Below are 26,075 nucleotides of genomic sequence, written 5' to 3' on the forward strand. Positions count from 1 at the left end.
AGGAACACAGATGGAGGATTCCGTGTCTAAAAAGAGGCAAAAGTAACCTAAGGGGTCAGAGGTAGTGACAAAGGTTACCCTTGGAGACGTGGGGACTGGAAGCAGGAGTTAAGAAGGATCCTGGGGGGCGGGGGTGAGTCGTAATGCTCTGGGCTCAGGACTGGGGTGCTGGTTACTCGAGGGTGGCCACTTGGTTGAGCTGTGCGTTCACGATTTGTGCACTTTTTCTGTACGTATGTTCTTATTTCAAGCGAAATTTAACAAGTTGTTAAAATCAAGACAAGACTGGTCAATAAGCTCCAACAACAGAAGTGTAAACGGTATCACAGCCAGCCAGTGAAATTAGCTCCGAATCCTTCACTGTGGTCAGGTGCCAGCCGATGCTAGAGTATTTAAGAGTATTTAATAATAAAAGGCAGACGTAAATGCTTTTCCTTGAGCGGTGATCTCATTTGCTTCTAGGGTGAGATGCATTTCACAGTGTAAGGGATGGTGCTCCCATTAGATTCCGGTCAGGTGGTTTTCCTCGCTATTTGCGGGAAATGATGGTGTTTGCCCCATTACCAGCTCCTCTTCGCATAGAAACCTGCTATCGATAAATACTGTGAACGCAAACAGCATCTGGCAAAACACGTGGCCTTGAACCTGCAGCAAGACCTGTGCGGGACCCACACAAAGGAGAAAGGTCAGACCCGGGTTCCATTTGATTCCGAGAGAAAATGCAGTTAATTAGTTTTTCTCATAGTCAGCAGCTGAGTCGCACTGAAATCCGTGCTTGCAATTATAGCGGTAATTATTATTTTAATACAAATCAGCAACTTACCAAAATATGGCCCTGTGGATGCTACCTCACCGCTGCCAAGATTGCATAGACGGAGGGCGAAGGCCGCCACCCCTGCCCTGCTCTGTGTGCGTGGAGCAGGGGGAACCTTGGTGAGGGTCCTTCCACCTCGGCCAGACCACCAGTTTCACCGGCGCCCAAGCCTATGGTCACTTTCGTGCCCGCCCTCTCTTTAGAGATGGAGAGACACATTCTGTGCTTTACAGCATGGTTTGACCTTGGGTGAGCCACTCACTGCTGGGTCTCGGTGGTCCCATCCATGCAATGGGCAAACAGTACCAACTCTCCTGAAGAATTCCTCACCAGAATCGCCTTCCTCAAACATTCTGTGCAGCACACGTGGGAGGTGACACACGGGCTCCCGGTCACTCTGCCTGAGTCCAGATTCCAAGTCCACTGTTCTGTGCATTTGGGTAATTCCTTACTCTATGCCTCAGTTTCCTCATCTGTGAATGGGAATAACAGCAAAAGGTTGTCCTAATGATTAAATGAGATAATCCACGAGATGCCTGGCCCAGAGTGGAAATGTAATAGACAAGAGCACTTATTATTACTATTATTATCATCATTAATTGGAGAGTTGTAAACTCAAATCCCAACAGCGGTCTTGCAGATGACACAAATGAGCAAAGCAGACTGTTAGGCCCCCTGGCAAACGGAAAGGGGGGGGGTCTCACATAGAGGGGCACCCACATCTTCTCCCCTCCCTCAAACTGTTACTTCTTTGGGAATAAAGGCCAGAATTTCCATTTTTTTAATAGGAACTCCAAATTAGATTTTTATTTGAAATCACTGATTTTTAAATGTTGGCCAGTAATTAAATTTTTTTTTAATAAAAAGAAAAAAAAGATGAACAGGAAAAAAGAAAATGCTACGCTGCCATGATTCCATCGGCAGCCCAGATCGGACCCACAGAGAAGCAGGTGTCCTTTGTCAGTACTTTCTAGGGTCCGTTTGTGTGGGGGGTTTATACCACCTGCTGACTCCAGTAAAGAGTTTGCTTTCTCCAGATGATTTTTTTTACCCTAACTTGAAATCAACAATTCAAAGAAACCCATGCACCCCTATGTTCACTGCAGCATTATTCACAATAGCCAAGACACGGAAGCAACCCAACTGCCCATCAACAGGTGAATGGATAAAGAAGATGTGGTATATGTACACAATGGAATACTACTCAGCCATAAAAAAGACAAAATCATCCATTTGCAACAACGTGGATGGACCTTGAGGGTATTATGCCAAGTGAAATAAACCAGACAGAGAAAGACACATACTGCACGATTTCACTCACATATGGAAAATGAACAGACACATGGACAAAGGGAACAGATTAGTGGTTACCAGAGGGGAAGGGGGTGGCAGGGTGGGCAAAAGGGATAAAGGCACACATATGTATGGTGACTGTTACAAACCAGACTATTGGTGGTGAGCACGACGCAGTCTATACAGAAGCTAATAAATAATACTGTACAGCAGAAATAACACAGTGTTATGAACCATTATGACCTCAATAAAATAAGTGAAAAAATATATATCATTATTGTTTAATGATATAGAGTTTCAGTTTTGCAAGATGCAAAGAGCTCTAGAGAGGGATGGTGGTAATGATTGCACAACAATTGTGAATGTACTTAATGTCACCGAACTGTATACTTAAAAATGATTAAAATGGCAAATTTCGCATTAAAAAAACAGGCCAAAACAGCAGTCAGCCTCTCAACCTAAGAAGAGTTAATAATCAAGTCCACGCCCCTTTGCAAACCACCCAGCTCTTCTCTGAACAGCCCCTGTGAGGTCATCTCCACCCTCTTCTCTGTCATCACCTCATCTTCTAAACAAGAGAGAATCAGATGTTACAATTCCAAAACTCGTCCTCAAGAGGACCAGGAGAAAAAGCAGGTAATGAGGGCATTTTACATCAGGAATGGAATCTTCCATGAAGCCTGATGACGAGCAAATGGGGCTCTCTTGTTTCTATCTTTTATATCAGCTTCCCCTTCTGAGCTGGGGATAAAAGAGAGAGAGAGAGAGAGAGACAATGAATAGGCTTTTATTTCAAACAGAACATCTGCAAAGCATGGTCCTACATTAAAAAATAAACAGAAGACAGCCACTAGCCTGGGAAAAAAAAAATATTTCCTATTACATCTCTAATTAATAAAGCCCCATTTCACAAGAAAAGAGGAAAAAAAGAAAGAGAAGTTTTTTGCATCCCCAAAGAGAGGATGCTTAATGAGGTAACCACTGTCTTAGTTGATCCATCTAATCTCCTTTTAATACTATCCTTAAATAATGTCTACATTAGCTCTCCATTACCAAAAACATTTGTTTATTTTATTAACGTGAGTCTGGTGGAGTGCTAAGACTTGGGAGAAATTAGCACGCCGTCCTTGGGCTCCGTTTTTTATTGCTTCGTGCCTTGCTCATTACAACACGATTAGCCGTCTCCACTGCCCTTTTGAATTGCTGTTCGCATTCTACTGTGGTTCTGCTGTCCTGGTTCTGAACAGGAGGGTCTCGGTTCAGGGTTAAGTTAATGTGGTCATTACGGGCCCATTTGGGGATTCATCCATCACGGCTAATTCCATGTCCGACACATGGGGGACTCGAGCACAGTCAATATGCAGCGAACGCTCAGCAGGAATTCAACAGACGCACACGAAGGGTCAGACCTGAGGCCAGAGGAGGGCTTGCGGAGCCCCATAATTGTAGGAGCAACGCAGACGGCAACCGGGAACATCAGAGAGGATCCAAGACAGAGACTTCCACTCAAACCCAGCGCACAGTCCCTCCCAACGTCTAACCAAAACAGCACCACCATTTACCAGAGGAGCAGGGGGTCTTCAAACTGGTTAAGCCAACGGTGACCAAACCTTGGTCATTTCAGCATCTCCTTGACAGTCATTTGCCATCCAAGTAGAGGTCAGGATTAGGATCAGAATTAGGGTTTGGTACTATTACTTACACATTTCCATATTTTAACTGACAACTTTTATTCAAATTCCACTTTATCCACATGCTAAGCACTAAGAGCTCCAAAGCCGTCATTTTGATTGGTTATATTTATATATTTCCCGTAATAAACATTTAAAGAAATACACAGCTAATACAATTTTAAAAATATTCACCCAGGATGCAGGGGAGGGGTGCATTGGGGATGTCATGGATGTCCCGATTCTTGATATGCGTGTGGGTTTCTTGGGTGTGTTGTTTGCAAACATTCACCAAGCTGTACATTTAGCAGAACGCGTGCACTTTTGTATATATAGTACATTTTGGTTAAAAAAAGGATCTAGGGGACCAGCCCTGTGGCCAAGTGGTTAAGTTCATGCTTTCTGCTTCAGCGGCCCAGGGTTCTCCAGGATTCAGATCCTGGGGGTGGACCTACACACCACTCATCAAGCCATGCCATGGTGGCATCCCACACAGAAGAGCTAGAATGACTTACAGCTAGGACACACAACTATATATTGGGGCTTTGGGAAGGCAAAAAAAAAAAAAAGAAGAAAGACAAGGATTGGAAACGGATGTTAACTCAGGGCCAATCTTACTCACCAAAAAAAAAAAAGTATGTAAAAAAACTTCTGCAAAATTTAAGAACTGAATAAATTTCGTACAGATATGACTAGAAACTATTAAAAGCTGCTATAATAAAGACCATTTGCCTATGTAGCACCTTCAATCACTGCTGTGTCAGAACTGGGGTGCGTACTACACTCGGGGATTCTGGGGGTCAGTCTGCAGTTACTCTGGCAAAAAGTGTCCATGCAAATAAGTCCTCAACCAAAAATAGGATCTAGTAAAGTAAAATTAGGCCACAGTGTCCAAAATAATCCTCACCCATAGCCTCTTGCTTTCTCTCAGCACCCCAATTGTTTCCGTTCCTGCACTTGTAACAATTTAACTTTTTTAAATGTTCTTGTTGGCCTTTGGGGGTCATCCTCCCCCCAGACCATAAACACCCGAGGGCAGGGCCACAGCCATCTTCACCTGTACTTGCACAGCGTCTGGCACACAGTAGGCCCTCAACCACGCTGTCGAATCAATGGGCAGACGGATGGGCGGGTGGAATTCATTCATTCATTCACGGATCGTTCCCCAGCGACCACAAGAAGGTGTGAGGGAGCGGAGCCCACTGGTGTGAACGCCCCACATTCTTCTGCTCTAAGACGGGACCCCGTCTTACATTCAGGCAGGGTTTCCTGAGCCTCAAAGTGCTTTCTGATCTGGTTATCAGATGAGACCCTCACAACCCAGTGAGGGAGGGTGGGCTTACTCACATCATCTTCCAGAATGTGCCCAAAAGACACAAGGAGATGAAAGTCACAGTCCATCCCTGACGGAGTCGGAACCCAACCCAAGATGCTCCGGAATGTTCCACCCTTCCACCAGAGCCCGCCAGCTCTCTGACAACTCTCAACGTACCCACACACGTTATGGGGGGGGCAAGGTTGTGGGGAGCCCAGAAAGGGGAAGGCGGATGACTGAAAATAGCATATTACCCTCACCCCCAACAAAGGGGAAACGAGTTTACCAAATTGTAGAACGCACGATTCTATTTTTGTTGAGGACACTGGCTTCACAATGGCCTAGTGCTTCTAAGAATTTGCATATCCTGGGTATACTCCAACAGCGAGGGAGGGAAGAAACCTCGGCCAGGCCCAGGGGAAAGCAACGGCAGCAGAGGTAAATAAGTGCTGTGAATAAACCACACGGGGATAATTGAAAGGTGACCACAGATACTTATTTTTAGCTCAGCACAGTGAACGCCGAGACCTTCCAAACAGAGGTTGCAAACTCGACAGCTTAAAGGGGCCAGTCAGGTATCAGAAGCCAAAGCAGAGTCCTTGGGCGGGGGGCTCTTGGGAATCCGGAGGGTCTCAGGGAAGCCCCTCCTCTGCTTGGCCACTTGCAAATAAGAAAGAAGGGGCCCAGTGCTGCCAGATCTTGTGACTTTTTAAAGGCATTCCAAAAACCCACAGCGTTTTATAGCATTTCCTAATGCTTAAATTTTGGTGCCTTTCTATTTTAACATACTGTGTGAGCCAAACAAAACCCACCCAGGGCCATGAATCTGGGGGCGTCTCTGGCAAACATCCCTCACCGCGAGGCTGCGTCAGGAAGGAAGATGGGAGCATGGACCACAGGCTGGAGCTGAGCCTCACCACCAGGCCCTTCCAGGGGGGTGCCTGCCTGGCTCCTGCACTGCAGATGAGGACACTGAGCCCCTGAGAGGTGCAGTAACATGTCCAGGTCACACACATATGAATGGCAGAGCCCTGCCTCCCACCCCAAACTAAACATCACGTGACACACCTCCCAGGCCCCACAGCATCTGACCACCTGCTCCCCTTGCAAACCTGGGGCGGCTCAGTGCCCATCTCTGGGCTCCTTAGTCAGCTCTAAGAAGAGCTTGACCCCTGTGAGTGCAGCAGTCCAGGCCGCATGGCTGGCAGTTTTGGGGGTTTCCAAAGGGCCCTGAATCACACTATTGCTGGCCCCTACCTGTCCAGAGGACACCTTCCTCTTGTGTCCCAGAGGTCATCATGGGAAGGGGATCAGCAAGGAACTGGGCTAGGACGTGGGAGGAACGTCTGTTGATAGGCCGTTTATCAGCCGTGGCCCTAACCTTACCTGCTGGACTGATATTCTCCCCGAGGGCAGCGAGCACACCTGTCCTGTTCACAAAGACAGGTCCAGAGCCAGGTACAGTGCCTGGCATGCTCTAGGTACTGGAGTGGGAGATGGGTGGAGGGACAGGTGCATGCCTGCATGGAGAGATGGATGCATGCTTGCATAGATAGACAGCTGCACACATGCATGCCTGCATAGATAGATGGATGCATGGGTAGATGCATGCATGCATGAAAGGATGAGAGGGAGGGGAGAAAGGGAGGGCCAAGGAACCAAAAAGGACTTACTGACTCTAAATTGAGTAGAGACTAGGAATGCATCCTTTGGAGTCACCACCAACCTTCAATTCCTAGTCTGGCCACTTCTCGGCTATTTAACTTTCATCTAACTTATTGCCTTCATTTTTATTATTTATAATCAGTAAAACAGAGATGGGACTAACAGCCCTTAATTTGCAGGATGTTGTAAAGATTCAATAAGATCATGTCTTTCTAGAACTTCCACAGCGTCTAGTGCATGGAAATCTTCCTCCCCTTCCTCTTCATGACCTTTGCATCAATCTCTCTGCCCCATAAACTTAACTCCTGTGGGTTTAAACAATGTGCCTCGAGGCCAGGGATTACAGCCAAGGAGTCCCTGGGAGGAGATGCTAGTCATTAGCATCCACAGACATGCGAGCCAGGATTAGACGGCCAGATAAGCCAGCAGTCACCTGGCCGGGACACGCCAGGCCCAAGACAGACCAAATCTATTTAGCTGCCCACAGATGGCCCTGAAGGGGGAGATCTTCCCCCTAAAAAGACTGGAGAATGCCCTTAGGGTGCCACCCCTTTGCCATCTGGCTGGGACGGGACGTCAGGGCTCCCAGGCCCTGATACTAACAATGCCAGTCTCCCTGCTCGCTACAGCGTCAAAGGGGTTAAGACGACACACGCGCCAGCCGCGGTCCCTGCCACCTTCTTTGTAACCTCTCTGGCTTCCAATGAGGGAGGAGGCAACCCCACCACAGGGATCAGAGGCAAACAACCTGATGCGTATCTGCGGGCAAACGGGCCGCTTCTGCTGCAGGCGGAAGGAAGGAAGCGCCCACAAGATACCCGGGCTGCGTGTTCTTAGAGATACCTCGCTGCATCGCCCAGGCTCCCGGGGCCAGTCGTGGGCTCCTCCGGAGAGAACCACAGAGCCGCTGCGTGGGATGAGCGGAGCAGCAGGAAGCCAGCTGCTGATGAAGGAAAGGGTGTTTCCCCCAGCCAAGGAGCCCTGCCTGGTGCCCTCTCCCCCTCCTGCCCTGTCTAGGAGGAGCTGAATTCAAAACTCCCTACTCTGCCCGCCGGGCAGCTCAAGTTCCATCATTGCCTGGTAGGCACGATGCATATTTCACTCTAGGGTGACACCTTCTTTTCCAGGACCATAAAACGTCCTCGGGGCTGGGCATTATGACCGAATCAATCACCCATGTGCCTCCTTAAATGAGTGCTGTGGTTCCAAGGTTGGGGACTCCCACGAGATGCTTCTAAGAGAGAGGCTGTAGGGCAGAGCAGTTAAGAGCATGGACAGCCTAGGTGCAAATCCTGGCTGTGCCATTCATAACCGTGGACCTTAGGAGCATGAGGCCTGGATGAGTTAACATTGGTAAACACCCCGACCAGGGCCAGGTGAGATATGAGCATCATGACTGCTGGCTGTTGAAACCATGATAGTACCTGCCCTGAAGGAGTAAATGAGTTAATACAAACAAAGGACTTGAAACATCATAACAGCCATCTAGGCATTATTATTACGATCATCCTTCTATTTGTCTCATTATTTACAGGTCTGCTTCAAAGAAAACTACCTATCTGCTCCTTTTTGAGGGTTTGCACTTTTTTTTTTTTTTTGAGGGAGATTAGCCTTGAGCTAACTGCTGCCAATCCTCCTCTTTTTGCTGAGGAAGACTGGCCCTGAGCTAACATCCATGCCCATCTTCCTCTACTTTATACATGGGATGCCTGCTACAGCATGGCTTTTGCCAAGTGGTGCCATGTCTGCACCCGGGATCCGAACTGGCAAACCCCGGGCCCCCGAAGCGGAATGTGCACACTTAACCACTGCGCCACCGGGCCGGCCCTGAGCGTTTGCACATTTTTAGGAATCTGCAACACTAAGTGAGAAAAGTGGTATAAAGATTTTCAGGAGTGACTTGGCTGCATTTAGGGTTTTTGAAAGAACTACATGGACAAGGTGCTCAGAAATCTATACGTCAACTGGACTGGGGCAGGCCTGGGGCTGGACCCAGGTCTTCTACTCCCCAGCATGGTAATCTCAGGGAGCAAGCTGCTTCACCTCCCTGAGCCTCAGTTTCTTCATCTGTGAAATGGGGACGGCAACAGTCCTATCCCACAGAATCAGAAAGATTCACTGAGACAAGCAATATCTGCAAAGCCCTCATTATTCCTGCTACGTATCTGGCACGCAGAAGACCTGCAATTTCTAGGCTGGTGTCCCTAGCTTCAATTTTCTATTAGTTGGGTAATATCTTCTTCCATCCTGAACTTTGTTTTTGGTGAGCATTTAATAATAGAATGCATGCAACACACCTAAAGGATGCTTGGCATACAGCTGGCACTCAATAAATGTTAGCACTCCTCCCTCTAGCACATGCCATCCTGCTCCAAGGCTAGTGCACACAGAAGAAGCTAGATGCATTCTGCCGTCTTGGATTTCCCTCAAACCGTACTTTGCGTGGGAAAACACATAATTGGACAAAATTGCTTATTTTGAAACATACTAAGAATCTCTTTTTAAGAGCAACAGCTCACATCTGAGCATTTCTTATGTGCCAGGCGCAAATCGATTCATACGTATTATTACATTTAATTCTCACACAATCCTATGAGGTCACCCCAATTTACAGAGGATCGAAGTTAGAAGGACTTGCCAAAGATCACGGAGATGGCAAACGGCAGAGCTGGGATCTGAACCCACATATGTCAGACTCAAGGACACGTAATGGAGGTCTCTTTCATTTGCACCAGGGCCTGGCACACATTTCCTGTGACTTTTTCTCCTATTCCCACAGCCCTTCTTTTGAACTTCGGTCTTGCTGGATTTGAGTTTGTGTTTTATTTATTTTTCATCTTCCCCAGAGAATTTTCTCTTTGTTTCTGATAGATGGGGACTGGGATCAATAGAAATGAGGAGATGCAAAAGGAAAAAGAGAGGGAGTTATCCTAAGTGACAGCTCTTAGGGCAGAATTAACCAAAAGACAGAGACTCGGTCAGCCCTGACCCGGGCCATCCAATTATGTGGGCACTGTGCATTTCAGTCTTTCTGCAGGGAGAATTATGGCCCCACCAGTTATAAATAGCTCTGGGTGGGAGGGCAGCCCCTTACTACAGAGATATCCTTAAGGATATTTTATTTTCTAGGGAAAACATGCCCACACACACACACACACACACGCAATGATGTCAGGTATCTGCTCTAGCTTAAGACACCAAATTTCCTTTTCTGTTAAGACCATGGATCAAAGTCGGACAATCTCTAGCAAACAGTAACTTTTGCCTTGGCTTCTCATTTGCACAATAGCAAGCATTTGTCACTCAACTTTCTGGAACATTAAAAACACTTGACAAACTAGAGAGAATATCTAACGTGTTAAGACGACTAAATATATATATATATAAAATTTATACCCATATATAAAATTACATATACCTATGCATAAAATTTCTACCTTTATTTATCGATTTTACTTAACATTTTCCAGTATATGATTAAGCAGATGGCAACGTGTGCAGTAAGATAAATATTGTTCAATGCTGCATATTTCTGTATACCAAGTGTATTGCATTGCTCAAGCAAAATAAAACTCCATTGAGAGTGTGAAAACAGCAAACCATCAAGAAAATACCCTCTGGTCTCAAAACATTTGGATAGAAAGAAAAGCTACGCCTCTGAGCCCGTTAGAACCAGAGGCAATCCGGATACAGTGAACCCATTTTTCAAAGTCACTGCCAATGTCTGAAAAAGTCCTGAGTTATCTGAGTAATGTGAAGTATGAGGAATTTCTGCCGAAAAATCAACATTTCAAAGGAGTCAGACAACACAGAAACCCCATTCTACTTTAAGAGAGAGAGAGTGTGTGTGTATGTGTGTGTGGAAGGGCAGTAGAAAATTAGGTTTCTTAAATGAAACTTAGTGAGATCAGTTTATCTAAGGGCACAAGCAATAAATCTGAGGACCTCAAGTGGATCAATAAACATTCGTTACATTAACACACACAGCTCTCTTTCATTTTCTCCAATTCTATTCAGAACCTGTAGCGTGATCTTTCTGACGCCCTCCGTCATGTTTCTGCTCCCTTTATAAGTGAGCCCATCTGTTTCTTAAATTCCGAGATGACAGGAAAATCCACAGCTTACTGGAGACCCAATGCAGGCATCAGTGTCACAGCCACAAAACTCAGCTGCAATTCACGCAATGATTCGAATATTTAACAGCTTTGAAAGAGGCTGAGAGGAAAAGGGGAGCCTACAAATCTTCTATGGATCTGCCCATCTTGCCTCTATCCTCACGCTCTCTGACTCTGTTGCTTGAGAAACTGAGTGTTTCTTCTTGGCTTCTTAAAATGCACCAAAAATACAACCGGGTCCTTCCACTGGGACGCAGCCCCCCAAACACAAAAGAGGGGAGTACAGAAGCCTTGGGAGGGTGGGCACAGGAAGCAGCAAGGTCTGATTTGGAAAGTGCTCTGTACACAACGCCTGCCTGACACTCTGGGACACACCCACCATCACCACCCGGGCCACAGATTCCCCTTGCACGTGACAACCACAACTGACGACTCCACCCAACTCCCGCCCGCAACAGAGCCCACAGACGAGGCATCATCTTCCAGGCTTGTGCCTCAGCAGCTCCTTACAAGAGCCATCTGGAAAATCACAGCGAATTTTTTTTTAATGTCTCACTCCCGAATCTCCCTCCAAAGCATCATGCCAGCAGCTTCGCCAAGGTCTGCAGACAAACCGCATGTTGCAGGGGCCTCAGAGGCTCGAGAAATGGTCTGGTCCTCGCCTAGCCTGCAACCCCAGCTCCGGCGACACGAGACTTTGGGAACAGCCTGCCCCCTTCTGGTCTCCTTGAGCTCACGGAAGGGCAGGGGCCGGGTGGGCACAGTCGGAGGAGGACAGACCCGCGCTGCACCCAGCATGTCTGCACTGTAGTTTCAGGAACTAGCAGGACATAGGGGTAGATGTTGGGGGAGGGAGAACAGAGGAGTCGCAAAAGCAGATAAAATAAAATCCAAATCCCGGAGAGAGAAGAGTGAACAACAGCATGGTAGACAACCACAAAGAAGGGAGGAAGACAGGAAAAATAAAAAAATACATAGTAGACGTCTATAGCAGAAGGTAAATAAATGGAGACATTGGGAGATGTGGCTGGGGGACAGTTAACTGATCTTGAAGATTATGAAAGCGGAGTTTCAGGAAATCAAAGCAACTCTGCGGCTAGAACTGGAATTCCAAAAAGAATAAAAAAGGAAAAGTGGCATGCTCCCACCCACCCCTCCAACTGCAAACCTCTCTGTGGCTGAGCTGGGAGGTGAGCGACTAAGACACTGAACTGAACGCACAAAGAGGGGGTGTAGACGGAGTATTCACAGCGTCAGGGACTCAGGAAGAAATCAGCCAGCCAGGCCTCCCGCCTTCTTTCCGCTTGTTGCAACAGGTGGAATTTGCACCCAAAAGGCGCCTCCTGATGCCCGTCTGAACCCCAGATGCAAAGGAGACACTAAGTCTCCTGTCTCTCATGTCCACCCTACGTGTTCCCACCCTGGACCAGCAGCGCACATCCAGAACTCCTCCCACCCTGCCTCCCAGCAGGGCTCCGAATCCAGAAAGAACTTCTAATTGCATCTCTGCCCAAACACATCACTATCCACTCCAAGAGTTCCAAGGCAGCGTCGGGGAGCACCCTTTGCCACAAACAAGAGGCCGCAGGACTTTGAGAATGTTCTGGTTCTCCATCAGGAACCTCACTCCACTCTCCTCCCCAAAAACGGGGGAAAGACATCTCCCAGCTACCCACACCGAACAGCCAGGAACATGAAATGCCATCGCATCACGTCTTGGGGCTGGCTCAGCCCGCAGGCACAAAGGGCCATCCTCCGGCAAAGAGGGTTACTGTTGCCTCCAAAGAAGTTTAGCAGATCAAAAAGCACCACGCTGTGCCGAAGGCAGCCTTCAGTGAGGGCTCCCAAAGTGACAAGTGACAGAGACGTGCATTCAGTGCCTGCGGATCCTGAAAATACCCCCTGGTGTCTAATGTCCCCCAAGGGCTGGGAGAATCCCTGTAGGCAAGTGGTATGATGAAGACACAGACAGACACACGCCACATCGTTATGCCTTCAGACAGACACTCACATGACCGGGTGCTGAGACCCTGGCCCAACGTTGGAGACTGTGACCTCCAGACCTGTGTGCTCCTGGTTCAGTGGGCTCAGCAAGGCGGCCCAAAGAAGGCATGAAAGGCATCCCTGGAGAAGTCGGGGACAGGAAGACACCCAGATGGCCCCAGAAGATCTGTGGAAGGAAGAGTTTCCAAGCACAGAGCGTTCACATCCAAGAAGGGCAAAGAAAATCCACAGGAGCCGAAGTCATGATTGTGTGGTCAGACACACGGCTGTTGACAGGAACCAGCTACACACAAGACAGAGTGCCAGAGACAAGCATCGAGAAGGGGCCGTACCCGGACACTGGAGAGCAGCCCGCAAGGAAAGTCGGAGAGGGCACCAGGAGAGGGCAAGGTTAGAGACGGAGGAGACATCCAGAGATGGGAGACCGGAGACCCAAAGTAAGACCAGGCACCCAAGACTGAGTCTTGATTCAGAGACACGCTGGGGACTTGGGGCACCGATCCCAGACCCCCTCTCGGGCCAGGCAAAGACAACCAGGAGGCAAGCAGGGGACGGAGTGGTCTGCACTCGGCTCAGCAAAAACCAGAGATGCTGCGAGCAGCACCGGAGCAGCGGCCGAGGATCCGCGGCAAGATCCACGCACTCAGACAGGGAGCAAGCCGCCAACACCCACATGCACAGAGCGAGTCGGGGCGCCAGCGAGAGTGACGGGGAACAGGAACCCAGCCAGGCTCCAGGAACCCCCAAAGCGCTTCCTCCGGAGCTAACTTCCCCAGACCCCAAGGGGGCAGACCTCAGAGTCGGGATGGGGCAGCCCACGGCGCCTGAGCCTTGCCAGGGACCCCACCCCGGCTTCCAGGGGAAAGAGATGTGGAGCCAGCAGGCTTGGGGAGTCCCAGTCTGAAGACGGGGGTTCCAGGGCTGGGGGGCGTGGGGTCGGGGCTGCCTCTCTTCTTCCCTCCTCTCTCCCTCCCTCCCTTCCTCCGGGACGCGAGCCGAAAGGGCATCTTACCAGCGCCCGCGCGGGCAGTGACCCCCGGCTGGCCGGCCGCTGCGCCCGGGCTTCTCCGGGGCCGCCTCCCCGCGCGCGCGCCGGGGGCCCCCGTCCTCCGCCGCCGCCGCCTCCTCGGGCTGCAGCCGGCTCGGCGGGCAGGTCCCGGCGCTCGCGGCGCGGGGCCGGGGCTGGGGGCGGCTGCTCGGCGCCCCCGCGGCGCTCGCCGGCCCCGGAGTCGAGGCTGCTGAAATTCCACACGACCAGCGTCTGCAGCAGCAGCACGGTGAGCGCCGCGAGCAGCGCCGAGTGCGAGCGCCGGGCCAGCCTCCGGGCGCACGGCGCCGCCACCATCTTCGGAGCGCGGCGGGCGAGCGGGGCGCGGGGACCCCGGGCGCTCGGGCCGCCCCCGCGCTCCCCGCGCCTCCCGCGGCCGCCGGCTGCCGCTCGGGCTCCCGCTCCGGCCGCCGCCGCCGCCGCCGCCTCGGCTCGCCGCTGCTCCTCCTCCTCCGCCGCCGCCGCCGCCGCCGCCTCCGCCGCCGCGGCGCGGAGTTTTCAGACGGGCAGGGACCCGGACGTCACCAGGAGGAGGGGAAGGCGGGGAGGCGGGGAGCGCGAGGCCGCGGAGGGGGCGCCGGGCGCGCGCGCTCGGGAAGGGCGCGCAGGGAGGGTGGGGGCCTAGCGGGGCTCCCCTCCCCACACCCCTCCTCGGGGCAGGGGGGCCGGGGGACCCGCAAGGGGCCGAGGGGACGCGGGCCGGGGTGGCGAGGGGCGGGGCCTGGGGGCGGAGCGAGGGAGGAAAAAGGAGGAGGGAAAGGAAGGGGGTGGGGGCGAGCAGAGAGGACAGACACCCCCAAGACACGAGACGGAGTCGGGTAGGGGAGAGGGGCTCAGTTCCCGCGACAGAGAAAAAGGGGCGGGGGAAGAAAAGCAGAGGGAGCTTTGGGGGAGGGTGGGCCCGCTCAGAATCAAGGGGAGGTGAGGAGCATCGGAGGGTCCTGAGCTCCTGCCTTCCATGTGGGAAGCAAGCACGAGGCCGCTGAGTGCAGCCGGCTCCTCGCCCCGGAGTTTGCGAGCCAGGGGTCTTCCGGGGTCACAAAGACCGCTGGGCAGCTGGAGCCGGGAGAAACGGTTCTTCAGGAGCGTCAGAGCCACAGAAGGGTCTCACGCAGCCTGCATCCCTGGCTTATAGGGGCAGGGGAGAGGCTATGAATGAGTCTCTGAGTGACTCCTGAATCACTTCCCACCCCCTAGTGCCAACGATGTGCTAAGCTCTTCACTGAGTCACTTCTCCGGTCCCTAAGGACGCACAAGCCAAGAGACTCCAACCCCAGTTGGCAAGCAAGTGCTTTAGCGAGGAAAGGGAGACCCCGTGGAGTTTCTCCACCTTTCCGGGCTGCAAGCCCCAAAGTCTGGCGCCCCCCCCCGCCCCCCGCCCAGCCTTTCACCAGGTCCTTCTTCCCATCCGTCCTGAAGTCTGCCTTCCTGTCTGCACAGGGCTCAGCTCCCCGGGGAGGGGTCTTGCCTTGGAAAGTGGGCTTCTTTCCCATCCCGACTGGACTGTCCCGGTGACCTTGAGGCAGGAGGACTCCTCCCGGGGCACGAGCTTCCTCCTCTGTCAATGAGGGTTGAGACTGACGATCCCAATGGACTCAAGTTTCATCCCCAGCCTTCTCTGACTCAGTCTTTCCGTTCCTTGTCCTCTCGTCCAGGCCTCTATACACAGCAGCCTGAACACATGGAGAGTGCATCGAGGGAGTGGGTGTCCTGGACAGGACCTAGCACTTTCCAAAGACAGCAGCAGACCGAATCCCCAGTGTGTGAATGGAGGACTCGGGATGAAGGCTTTGCGTCTTGTCCATTATGCTTTGAACCCTCAGCCTAACTTTTAAAGGGAAGAAAATGGGGGCCTAAAGAGGATCCATCAGAGAAGGAGGCAGGGAGGGGAAAGCGATCATTTCATCCGCTCAACAAGTGTCCATGAACATCAAACTTGTCTCAGGCCCTGGGCCAGGTGCAGGGACCCAAAGGTGAGTGAGGCTTAGTCTCCCCTTCCACAAGCTCGGGGTCTAGGGGAGAAGCCACATCTAGATGTCTGTGATATCATCATCACTTTGGAGATACACACAAAGTGCTCATGGGTTCCTAGGGGTGGGGCGGGAGTGGCCACCAAGAAAATGCTTTCTGGACCCATGTAATAAGCCAACCTACTTCTCTGAGCTGGGAGTGTAAAATGACAGCTAGTGGGGATGCTGACCTCCAGACCAGACTCAGCCTTCCAAGGATCTACAGCCTGGCCAGGCATAGAGGCCTTCCCTTTGGGCTCAGCCCACCTAACTAGGAGTGAGGTAGAAGAACAGAGACAAGCTCCTACAGCCATGAATCTTCTGTTGTCTGTTTATCACTTGAGAGTATTTTGTTTATTAGTAATAAAACACCTATTCTAACTCTCTGAAAAATAGAGTTTATGGGATCATGTAACTGAACGTTCCAGAGGAAAGACATCAGGTGAGGTTTGATCCAGCAGCTCGGAACTATGACCCAGGATTTCTTTCCTTTCCATCTCTCCTCTGTCTTTCATGGGGTCTGCTTCATCCTGAGGTTCTCTCTTCATGTCGCAAGATGCCTAGCATCAGTTCCTGAGACTACTTGTATCTTTTATTCATTTCTAGCTCAGGGGAAGGAGGGTCAGTATTTCCCAGCATTCTCCTCAAAGGTCCAGAGATTCTCTCTGATTGAACTAGCTTTAGGTCATAGGCCATCCCCAAACCAATCACTGCAGCCAGGAAGACAACGTTCTGATTACTTTGACCAAGGTCGCCATCTGTCACCTCTGGCACTGAGGAGAAGCCAGCTTCCCTGCAGCCACCTGGACGTTCTGTAGGGATCAGGAATCAGGATCTTGTAGGAAGGAGGGACTAGGTGCAGGGAAGGCAGCTGCCATTATCCATTCCATGCAGCCACAGTGATGCTACACGACCTTGGGCAAGTCACTCTCCTCCCAGGACTTCAGTTTCTTTAGTGCCAAATGAGGGACTGGAGGAGATGGTCCCCAAGATCATCATGTCATGTCCCCCGGACTCTTCCTCAGTGTCCAAACAGAGCTTCTCGTCCCAGCAGAGGCCTCGCTGAGGGCTCTGAGCACCTCTGCCCTCCGGCCTCCCATCTTTGCTTCAAGGTCTCGCCTGCATTTTCCCGCTAAGCAGCAATGATGTTTCTGCTTGCTGTGCATGACACGTTTAACCACAGTCCTTTGGGGCCTACGCTCTGGGTCAGCTCCCTCAAGGGCCACAGGCTGAAGGAGGGAGGTTAAGGACTCGTGCCCTCAAGTCCCCGGAGAGAGAGGCAGTTGTTTGTATCTTAACTCATAAAAAGCCGTGCGAGAAAGAGGTTTAAAAGCTCCGGGCAGGTTATGGAGGCCATAAACAGCTTCTGTGAGGTTTGTAGGATGAAGAGGGACCCAAGACCATATTCCTGCCTCCAGACAGACAGACAGACAGCACCTCCGGCATCTCCGTGGAGCCTGATGGAGAAGAAAGAGCCGGAGTCCCGCCCGAGACTCTGGCAGAGCAGCTGTAGCAACAGCAGCAAGTTTCTTTAGAATTTTTAAAGCTCATTCAGTCATTCAACACAGATGTATTGGACCCGATTATGCGCCAGGCGTCATGCTGGGCAAGCGAAATAGAGATATGAAGAAGGTCCCCTGAGGACTTTTTCTTTTTAAATACGGTTCCTACTCTGGAGTGAACTGAGAACCAGAACTCTAAAGAGGTACCAACCGACGTGTGGGGTTCCCTCCCCATCTCCACCCGCAAATCTTGTTTCCGCACCACGTTCAAGTGGGGGGGGGGAGGAAATCAATCAGTCAACTACGAGTTGTAAGGTGCTGGGTGTGCCCACTGCTAAGTGAGGGGCTGTGAGGGAAGTCAGAGGGAGGGGGTCTTCACCTTCAAGGAGCTGTCACACAGCTTCCCAGCTCTCCCGCCTTTTAACTGAGACTTTTAGCATCAGTTGGTCACCTTCTCTATGCCTCAGTTGCCTCATCTGTAAAATGGGAGATACTAATAGGATCTTTCGCATAGATTTCTGATAAGGATTAATGAGATAACCCGTGTAAAGATTCTTTTCTATGGAGACTGGTACATAGTGAGGGTTCAGAAAAATGTTAGGTATTATTCGTTTTATTAATAACAGTAGGGCAGCATCAATTATGAGTGTCCAAAGATATCAGAGGGGAAAAGGGGAAGTCAGAGAAGGCTACCTGGAGGAAGCAGCACTAAATCTAATTCAAGCTAATTCTCGACTTTGATAGAGGACTCCAAGTACCCCAAGGGCCAGGACCTTGTCTCGTTCCTCTCTCCTCTCTCCGGCACGTTGCTGGGGTCGTGGAATGCACACCGGTCACAGGAGGGCAAGCGGAAATGAGCCCGGTGCGTTCCTCCAGCAGCAAGCCAGCGGGCCAACTGGTGCTTCCTGGAACCCATCACCATCTCAGCACCCTTTTAGTTGTGTGATTTTAAGCAAGTCGCCTAACATTACCGATTCTCAATATTTTCATCTGTAAAAGGTGAAGAAAAGAATACCTAGGTCCTAAGGCTGCTGGGGGGCAGAGGATCAGGATGTTGGACGTAGGAGTGTCATGTATTTCCTGGAAGATGTGGGCACCGGCCACTGGCGGAGTTGAAGGTCCATTCGGTCACGTTGGCAGGCTGGTGGGTGGAGAAATGCTCTGCCCTCCCCTCAGGCAGTCCTGACAGAGGGGACCAGAGGGCCAGAGCCTGACGTGCCTCCTTCAGAATTTAAATAAACTTCAGCCAGAGACTCAAATTTAGTCAAACACATGGTTATTTTTTATCATCTTAATCACGTGTCTGTTTCTTTTTGGTTTATTAGAGCCTGTTTTTACCCAGACTCTACAAATTGACCCTGACTGTGCTCTTAAAAAATTAAAAACCTCCGCTTAGTTTCACTTCTGCATCAAACAGACAGCGTAAACATGGGTCACCTGTTTTTGAGTCTCCGTGGGAGAGTTTGGCATCGAACATCGTCCCACCGCGACCTATCCCTGAGTGTCTCGGCAAGCACCCGCGAGCACCAGGATTCCTGAGCACCTGGAGGTGAGAAAAGCCAGGATGCCGAAAGCTCCCGGGGCTCCCAAAGCACCTGCGGCCACGGACAGACATCACCCGTACCCCGCCCCGCCCCACCCCGCCCAAGAGAAGGAAACAGCCTCTGGTCAGACCACAGGCAGAGGCAGGCCCTGCCGGATGCCCAGCCCAGCTGTGCTTCTGAAACCTGCGGTTTTTCCAGCGAATCCTCCACCCGGTGTATCAGCAGAGGGAGCTCTAGCTAGCAAATAACTTTCCTCCGACCGCATCCTCTCCTGGAGAAGAGATCCAGAGAGAGCAGGGAAAAGCAAGCGCCTAAGGGGAGCTGGCGCCCCTGCCGTGCAGAAGGAAACCCCACCAGTTGGCAAGGGCGGGGCTTGGGGGATCGGGGGAGGAGGAGAGACCCCTTCCCCCAGCCCCCCCCATGAAGAAGGAAGTGAGAAAATCAGAAACCACCGAATTTCTGCAGAGGTTGTCTGGCCTTGTTCTGCCCCAGCACCTTGGGTCCCCGGGGGCTCACAGCCTTTCTGCTGTCCTCCCAGTGCATGATGTTCAAGAAGGGGACACACTCCCCGTCCAAGTCTCAGACTACCTTGGCAGACATTTTTTATCTTTAAAATAAATGTTTATGGTGTGTCAGTGGTGCCCAATCTGCTTACTAGGGCTATCAGTTTGGGACTGTGCCCAGCACACTAGTGATGATGGGGTGGTGATGATGATGATGATGGTGATAATGATGATGATGGTGCTGATGGTGGTGGTGATGATGATGGTGTTGGTGATGGTGGTGATGATGGTGGTGATGGTGATAATAATGGTGATGATGGCGATGATGATGGTGCTGATGGTGGTGGTGATGATAATGATGGTGATGATGATGATGGTGTTGGTGATGATGGTGATAATGGTGATGATGGTGGTGATGGTGATAATGGTGATGATGGCGATGATGATGGTGCTGATGGTGGTGGTGATGATAATGATGGTGATGATGATGATGGTGTTGGTGATGATGGTGATAATGGTGATGATGGTGGTGATGGTGATAATGGTGATGATGGTGCCGATGGTGGTGATGATGATGGTGCTGATGGTGGTGTGATGATAATGATGGTGATGATGGTGATGGTGGTGATGATGGTGCTGATGATGGTGATGATGGTGGTGATGGTGATAATAATGGTGATGATGATGGTGCTGCTGCTGATGATGGTGCTGATGGTGGTGATGATAATGATGGTGATGATGATGATGGTGTTGGTGATGATGGTGGTGATAATGGTGATGATGGTGATGGTGAGAGTTAACATTTATTGAGCACTTACTGTGTACCAAGCCCTATCTGGAGGACTTCAACACATAATAGTCACCAAATATTTATTGAGAACCTACTCGATACCGAGGACAGTGCTCATGCTGGGGATTCAGCCATCAATAAGACACGTAAAGTTCCTGCCCTCGTGAAGTTTGCATTCTAGTGGGGCAGACGGGCCAAGACAAGTAAATAAATGTGTAAACAAGTAATATCAGAGAGTGATGAGCACTATGAAGGAAATAAAAAGGGAGAGATCTGCCAGGATGACTAGAATAGGGCAAGTTTAAACAGGCTGGTAGGGGGTCCTCACTGAGGGAGTGACATTGGAGTGTTTCGTGACCTGTCTCAGGAAAAGCAACTGTTTGGGGAGGCTGGTTCCTTTTAGGCCCCAGCATCCTCAGTCAGCTGAATCAATAGTGTAGATCACTGTGTATATGGGCTATGGTGCTGTATAAATGCAAAATGCTCCTTAATTCATAGTAGTTTTTTTGTCATTTTGGATTTTCTCAAACAATAATTAATAAAAACTATTTGCATGGGTGTGACAGAGTAACGGTGTGGGTTAGGAAAAAGCCCTTGGAAAACGTTAAAAAGATACCATCTTACAAAAGAAGGGTTGAGAGAAACAGACATTAAATCTCAAAATTTTTTGCCCAAATACCCTTTTATTTTATTAACCTTAGCTCATCCCTCTCGAAGGTTCTCTGTCTTACAGATGCTTCTGTCCAGCCCCTGTATCTTTAAGTTCATAGGCCCAGCCTTGGACCCCCAAACTCATCTTCCCCCGTCTTGTGTGCAGCCTCTGCTCTGCACCCACATCTCAACGCGTCTGGTACCTATTGCGATTCCTCAGTGTCTCTCCAGTCTCTTTTACTTGTACGTCCCAGGAATCCATTCCAAAAAGACTTATGGGAAAAAGGGGTTTATTGGAAGGCCATTGGATTTGCTAGAGTTTGTTAGCTGCCTACCAAATACCCATTGTTCCCCTCTTGCTTGATAAAGAACCCTTGACAAAGATTTGTTGGAGGTGATGATGTGCCCAAGCAGAGAGCAATGGTTCCCAGTCTTCCTTATAGTTAGGGGTGATCAAAAAGAGGACAGTAGACATCATTGTGGAGGTTCCAAGAAATTCTTTGGGGGAGGGTGCTAAATCAGTTGGAAGGAGTGCCCTTTTGCCCCCTGCCATTCCTCTTCTTTCTCTTTGGAATGTAGAAAGGATAGCTGGAACTCCAGCAGCCATCTTGTGAGCTTGAGGATAGAAGCCAGTGCTGGAGGTGATGAGCCAGAAAGATAGAAGCAGCCTGGGTCCCTGATGTGCTTGTGTGTATATAGTCCACCCGTGGACTTTTTTTTTTCAAACCCGAGAATGAACCCTGCATTAGTTGAAGCCACTCAAGCTGAGTTTATGTTTCCATAGCTGGTACACTGAGGTGCGTGATGGACTTGAACAATCTAACTGAAAGACAGTCAGAGACAAAGCTAGGCCTTGGGAAGAGCTGGAACCAGAGACGCAAACACATAAGTCAGTCCCTTCATCTCTTGTCTCTGCTTCTCTCTCACGGCAGAACAATGCACATGGTAAGACGCCTGGCCGCCATAGCTCCTGAGTGGCACATCCCACAGCCACATAAGTAAAAGGTTCTCCCTCTACAACCAGGGGCCTCCAGTGGGCCCTCCGTGCTGTGTTTTGCTAGTCCTGCCACTCTCCCGTATGTTAGCCGCTCGCTTGTTCACACTCCCTCCAGTTCCTGACATCCCCCTCCTGCCTCACTTCCCGATGGCCCTGCTTCCTAGGTCACTGGGGAAGGAGGAAGCTACCGGAAGGCAGTTCCCACAGCTCCCCCACCTCACTTCCCCACTCGCCTGCTTTGGGACATTGACTAAGCTTTTAGGGACAGACGATCCAGGCTCCGCGTGAGACCCACTCCTCCATCGCTAGACTCACCCTCCCTCACTCACCTCTCTGTGGACCTCGTTCTAACGCCTCCCTCGTTCTTTCCTTTGTCACCGTTTCCCCACTCAACACCATTGTTCCCTCCAGTCTCCAAACTTACTGCTATTTTCCCGATTAAAACAAACCAAAAGTCCTCTCCTGGCCCCACTTCCCTCTCCAGCATGTACCCCAAGTTTCTGATCCGTTTGCAGCAAAAGTCCTGAAAAGAGTTGTCTCTCTCGCTGTCTCCAATTCCTCTTTTCCCGTTTTCTCCTAATTGGGGTTTTAGCTCCCCGCACCTCACACGCACACTAAAACCGCTCTCACTCCTCCTCTCTCTCCCCTCATGTGCTAACCCCTCCCCTTTTCTCTCACTCCTCCATCACCCCGGCTTCCTTGCAGTCTCTGGACCACGCCAGGCAGGCCAGCCTCACAGCATTGCCCTGGTTCTTCCTTCTGTCTGGAATGTTCTTCACTCGGGGATCTGTGTGTCTCCCTCCCTCTCCTTGTTCAAGCTTTTGCACAGATGTCACCTTCTCGTTTAAGCCTTTCCTGATGAGCCCAGTGAAATTGCGTGCCCCCGCCCACACTCTCAATCGTGTTTGTTTTCCATAGCATTTATCAGCTTTCATATACAAATCATTTATTCCCGTTTTTGTTTTATGGCTGTCTCATCCCAAGATAAGCTCCATGAGGCCAAGTTTTGTCTGTTTTGAGCACTCCTCTACCCCCAGCACTAAGTGCCTGGCACGTAGTAGGTGTTCAGTTACATTTTGTTGACTCAATGAGTGAAGCACTTTCTCAGTCATAGTCTAAAAACATCTTAGCAAGGGGGGTTGATTGTTCTGGCTCCAGTCTGGAGCTCACCTGGGACCCATGGACTGTGGCTGCAGGAATGGGATCCCATAAGAAGATGGGGAACCCACATTAGCCGTGTAATGAGGGGGCAACTCACGAGAGGAGGGCCAGCCATGCTGGGGATGTCAGATGCAGGGCGATGGTTGAGAGCGAGACTCCGGATCCAAACCGCCCTGGTCTGAGTCCTGCGTCGTCTTCTTACTAACTCTGGGAACATGGTGAGTTGTTTCACACCCGTTTCCTCTGGGAGGACATCTAACCCTCCTCCTGGGAATGACATGGGGCTTAAATAAATGAATTAATGGTAACAAGCACTTGGGGCAGTGACAAGCACACAGTAACACCAAATACAAAAGCTGAAAATCTGGGGCCGGCCCTGTGGCCGAGTGGTTAAGTTCGCACGCTCTGCTTTGGCGGCCCAGGGTTTTGCCGGTTCGGATCCTGGGCGTGGACATGGCACCACTCATCAGGCCATGCTGAGGTGGCGTCCCACATAGCACAACCAGAGGCACTCACAATTAGAATATACAACTATGCACTGAGGGGATTTGGGGAGAAGAAGAAGAAAATAAAAAAATAAAAAGAAGATTGGCAACAGATGTTAGCTCAGGTGCCAATCTTTAAAAAAAAAAAATCTGCTGCTTTTAAAAGAAAAACTGAAAACCTTTAGAAAAACAATGAGAACTTGATAAAATACATATGTAGTTGAAGAGATCAATATGCTTCTTTTCCATATCAAGCAAATAAATAGAAATAAAAATAAGTAAGGAAATGGAGAAATTGCATTGTGCAACCTACAAACTCAATTTAATAGTTATATACAGAAATATACCTTAATGGAAAATAACTATTGGTTTCTAGTATCCATGAAATCTGTCATACACCTGGACACAAAGAAGCCTCAACAAATGAAATAAAAGAGATTTTGCTCAAGCCAAATTCTCTCTAATAATAATCAAATAATGTTAGAAATAGATTTTTATAATTTAAAAATTGAGCAACACAATCCTAGACAACAAAATTCAATATTTTTAAGGCAACTAATAAGAGAAAACTTTATAACAGGATCTATGGAATATGACAAAAGCTGTAGTCAGAGGAAAATTAATAGCCTTCAATGCCTTCATTAAAGAATGACAAATAAAACAATACAGGAACTTGTTATGAACTCAAGGAGGTTAGGATAAGAACAAAAAAAACTAAAAGCAATTCTGAATAGGAAATTAGTAATAGAATCTGGATGCAATGGAATAGAAAGCACGAATAGCAGAAAGGAAGAAAAATTCAAAAGCTCACTTCTGAAAATACCAGATTAAATCCTTCACAAGTCTGATTAAGAAAAAAAGAAAATATAGTCCTCTCAAGAAGAAGACTTAACCAAAGTCACAGAAGAGAGGAAAAATGGAAGAGAATAGCACATGCAATTCTACGGCAACACATTTGATAAACTAGGTGAAATGGCTAATTGCTTGAAAAAATATATAAAACGACCCAAGAAAAGGTAGAGAACTTGAAGAAACCAATTGCTGAAAAAGAGATGAAAGATTTAGCATCGAAAAAGACCCCCAGATCAGAGAGGTCCACAGCTGAGCTCTACGTAACCTTATGTAAAAGAGATTGCGCCAGTGTTATTCAAACAATTCCAAATCCTGCCCAGTACTTCTCAGACTTGTGTGAAGGATAGAATCACCTGGTGAGCTTTTTAAAACTAGTGATTTCCAAACCCCAACGCTAGAAATTCCTATTCATGTGGTCTGGGGTGTGCCAGGTAGAGCAGCTTTAAATAGCTCTCCGGATGATTATAAGATGCAGCCAAAGTTGATAATAACCTCTGCCATGGGAAGTAATGAGGAGTGCTTCCATTCTTTCAAAACCCAGTTCTGATAAAGATAGCACCAGAGAAGAAAGCTATAAATAAATTTTACTTATGTAAAGACAAGTCTTTTGACTAAACTACTAGCATCAAAGAAATAAAGTGTTATGATCAAGTAGAGTTTATTCCAGGAATTCAAGGCTGGTTGGAATCAGGGAAAGTACTAACGTAATCCATTAATTGCATCAATCTATTAAAGGTGAAGCTGGGAAGCCGTTTGATTAAATTCGGGACTCATTCCTATTGAGTCACCAGGTAAAACATTAACAGAAAAAAATCACCTAAATCTAATGACAGCTATTGAACAAAGAAACTGTTCAAAATGGTGAAAATTAAAATGTTTAAATATTGATAGAAGTTCTTGCAAATGAATTAAGATCAGAAAATAAAATAATGACTGTAAGCATTGGAAAAGAAAAGCTTAAACTCTCTTTTTAATGATGGTTTGCTTGTATGCTAAGGAAAACTAGTGGATTCTAGAAAAAAAATAAGCAAAACGAAACAGTAATCCTACTAGAACCAATGAGTATTTGTAAGGTGATTGGAAACAATAAAATTATACAAATATTATTAGTTTTTCTCTATACTAGCAATAACAACCTTGAAATGGATATGGGGGGAAATTAGATGGAAAAAATATCCCAGTCACAATAGCACCAACTATCAAATAACTTTAGAAATCACGTAAGAGAGGCTCAGGAATTATACAAAGAAAACTATTTTTAAAATAATCTTTAAAATCTCATTGAATTTCATAAAACAAGACCCACTCAAATAGAAATAGATAGTATGTTCTTGAGTGAGAACATTGATATAAAATGTGAATCTTACCAAAATTAATGAAATTAGTTTACATTTCCAGTATCAATTAGAGTATCAACAGTTTGCTGTTAGTGGTGGAGGGAGGGAAAGAAGGAGACTGGATTAGATAAATGGAAGAGGAAATGCCCTAAAATAGCCAATAAATAAGTAATTGGCCAGGATAGACTTGCCTTAACTTATATCAGAATATACCATAATGTCAAATGTAAGCAAAGAAAAAAATGGATCACTTGGATCTCTTACCGAGGATTCAATACAGAACAAAGGTAATATTTGAATCCAGTAGGGAAATATGGTTT

The 26,075-nt window shown here is 48.8% G+C and overlaps 1 protein-coding gene and 1 long non-coding RNA gene across 2 annotated transcripts in view; one reads left to right on the top strand and one right to left on the bottom strand.

Annotated features, from left to right (window-relative positions):
- The window catches only part of XYLT1 (xylosyltransferase 1), a 304,820-nt gene extending 290,424 nt beyond the window's left edge, over positions 1-14,396 (bottom strand). The window contains exon 1 of the mRNA XM_070566664.1: positions 13,889-14,396. Coding sequence (XP_070422765.1) covers positions 13,889-14,221 — 333 coding nt within the window. The 5' untranslated portion in view covers positions 14,222-14,396. The remainder of the gene's footprint in view (positions 1-13,888) is intronic.
- On the top strand, positions 14,014-19,614 carry LOC139074753 (uncharacterized). The gene is made up of 3 exons (XR_011524475.1): positions 14,014-14,153; positions 15,580-15,897; positions 18,761-19,614. It is a non-coding gene; the product is annotated as an uncharacterized lncRNA (long non-coding RNA).
- The last annotated feature ends 6,461 nt before the right edge of the window (positions 19,615-26,075 follow it).

The sequence above is a fragment of the Equus przewalskii genome, chromosome 12 (assembly GCF_037783145.1).
Source record: "Equus przewalskii isolate Varuska chromosome 12, EquPr2, whole genome shotgun sequence".
Classification (NCBI taxonomy): Eukaryota; Metazoa; Chordata; class Mammalia; order Perissodactyla; family Equidae; genus Equus; species Equus przewalskii.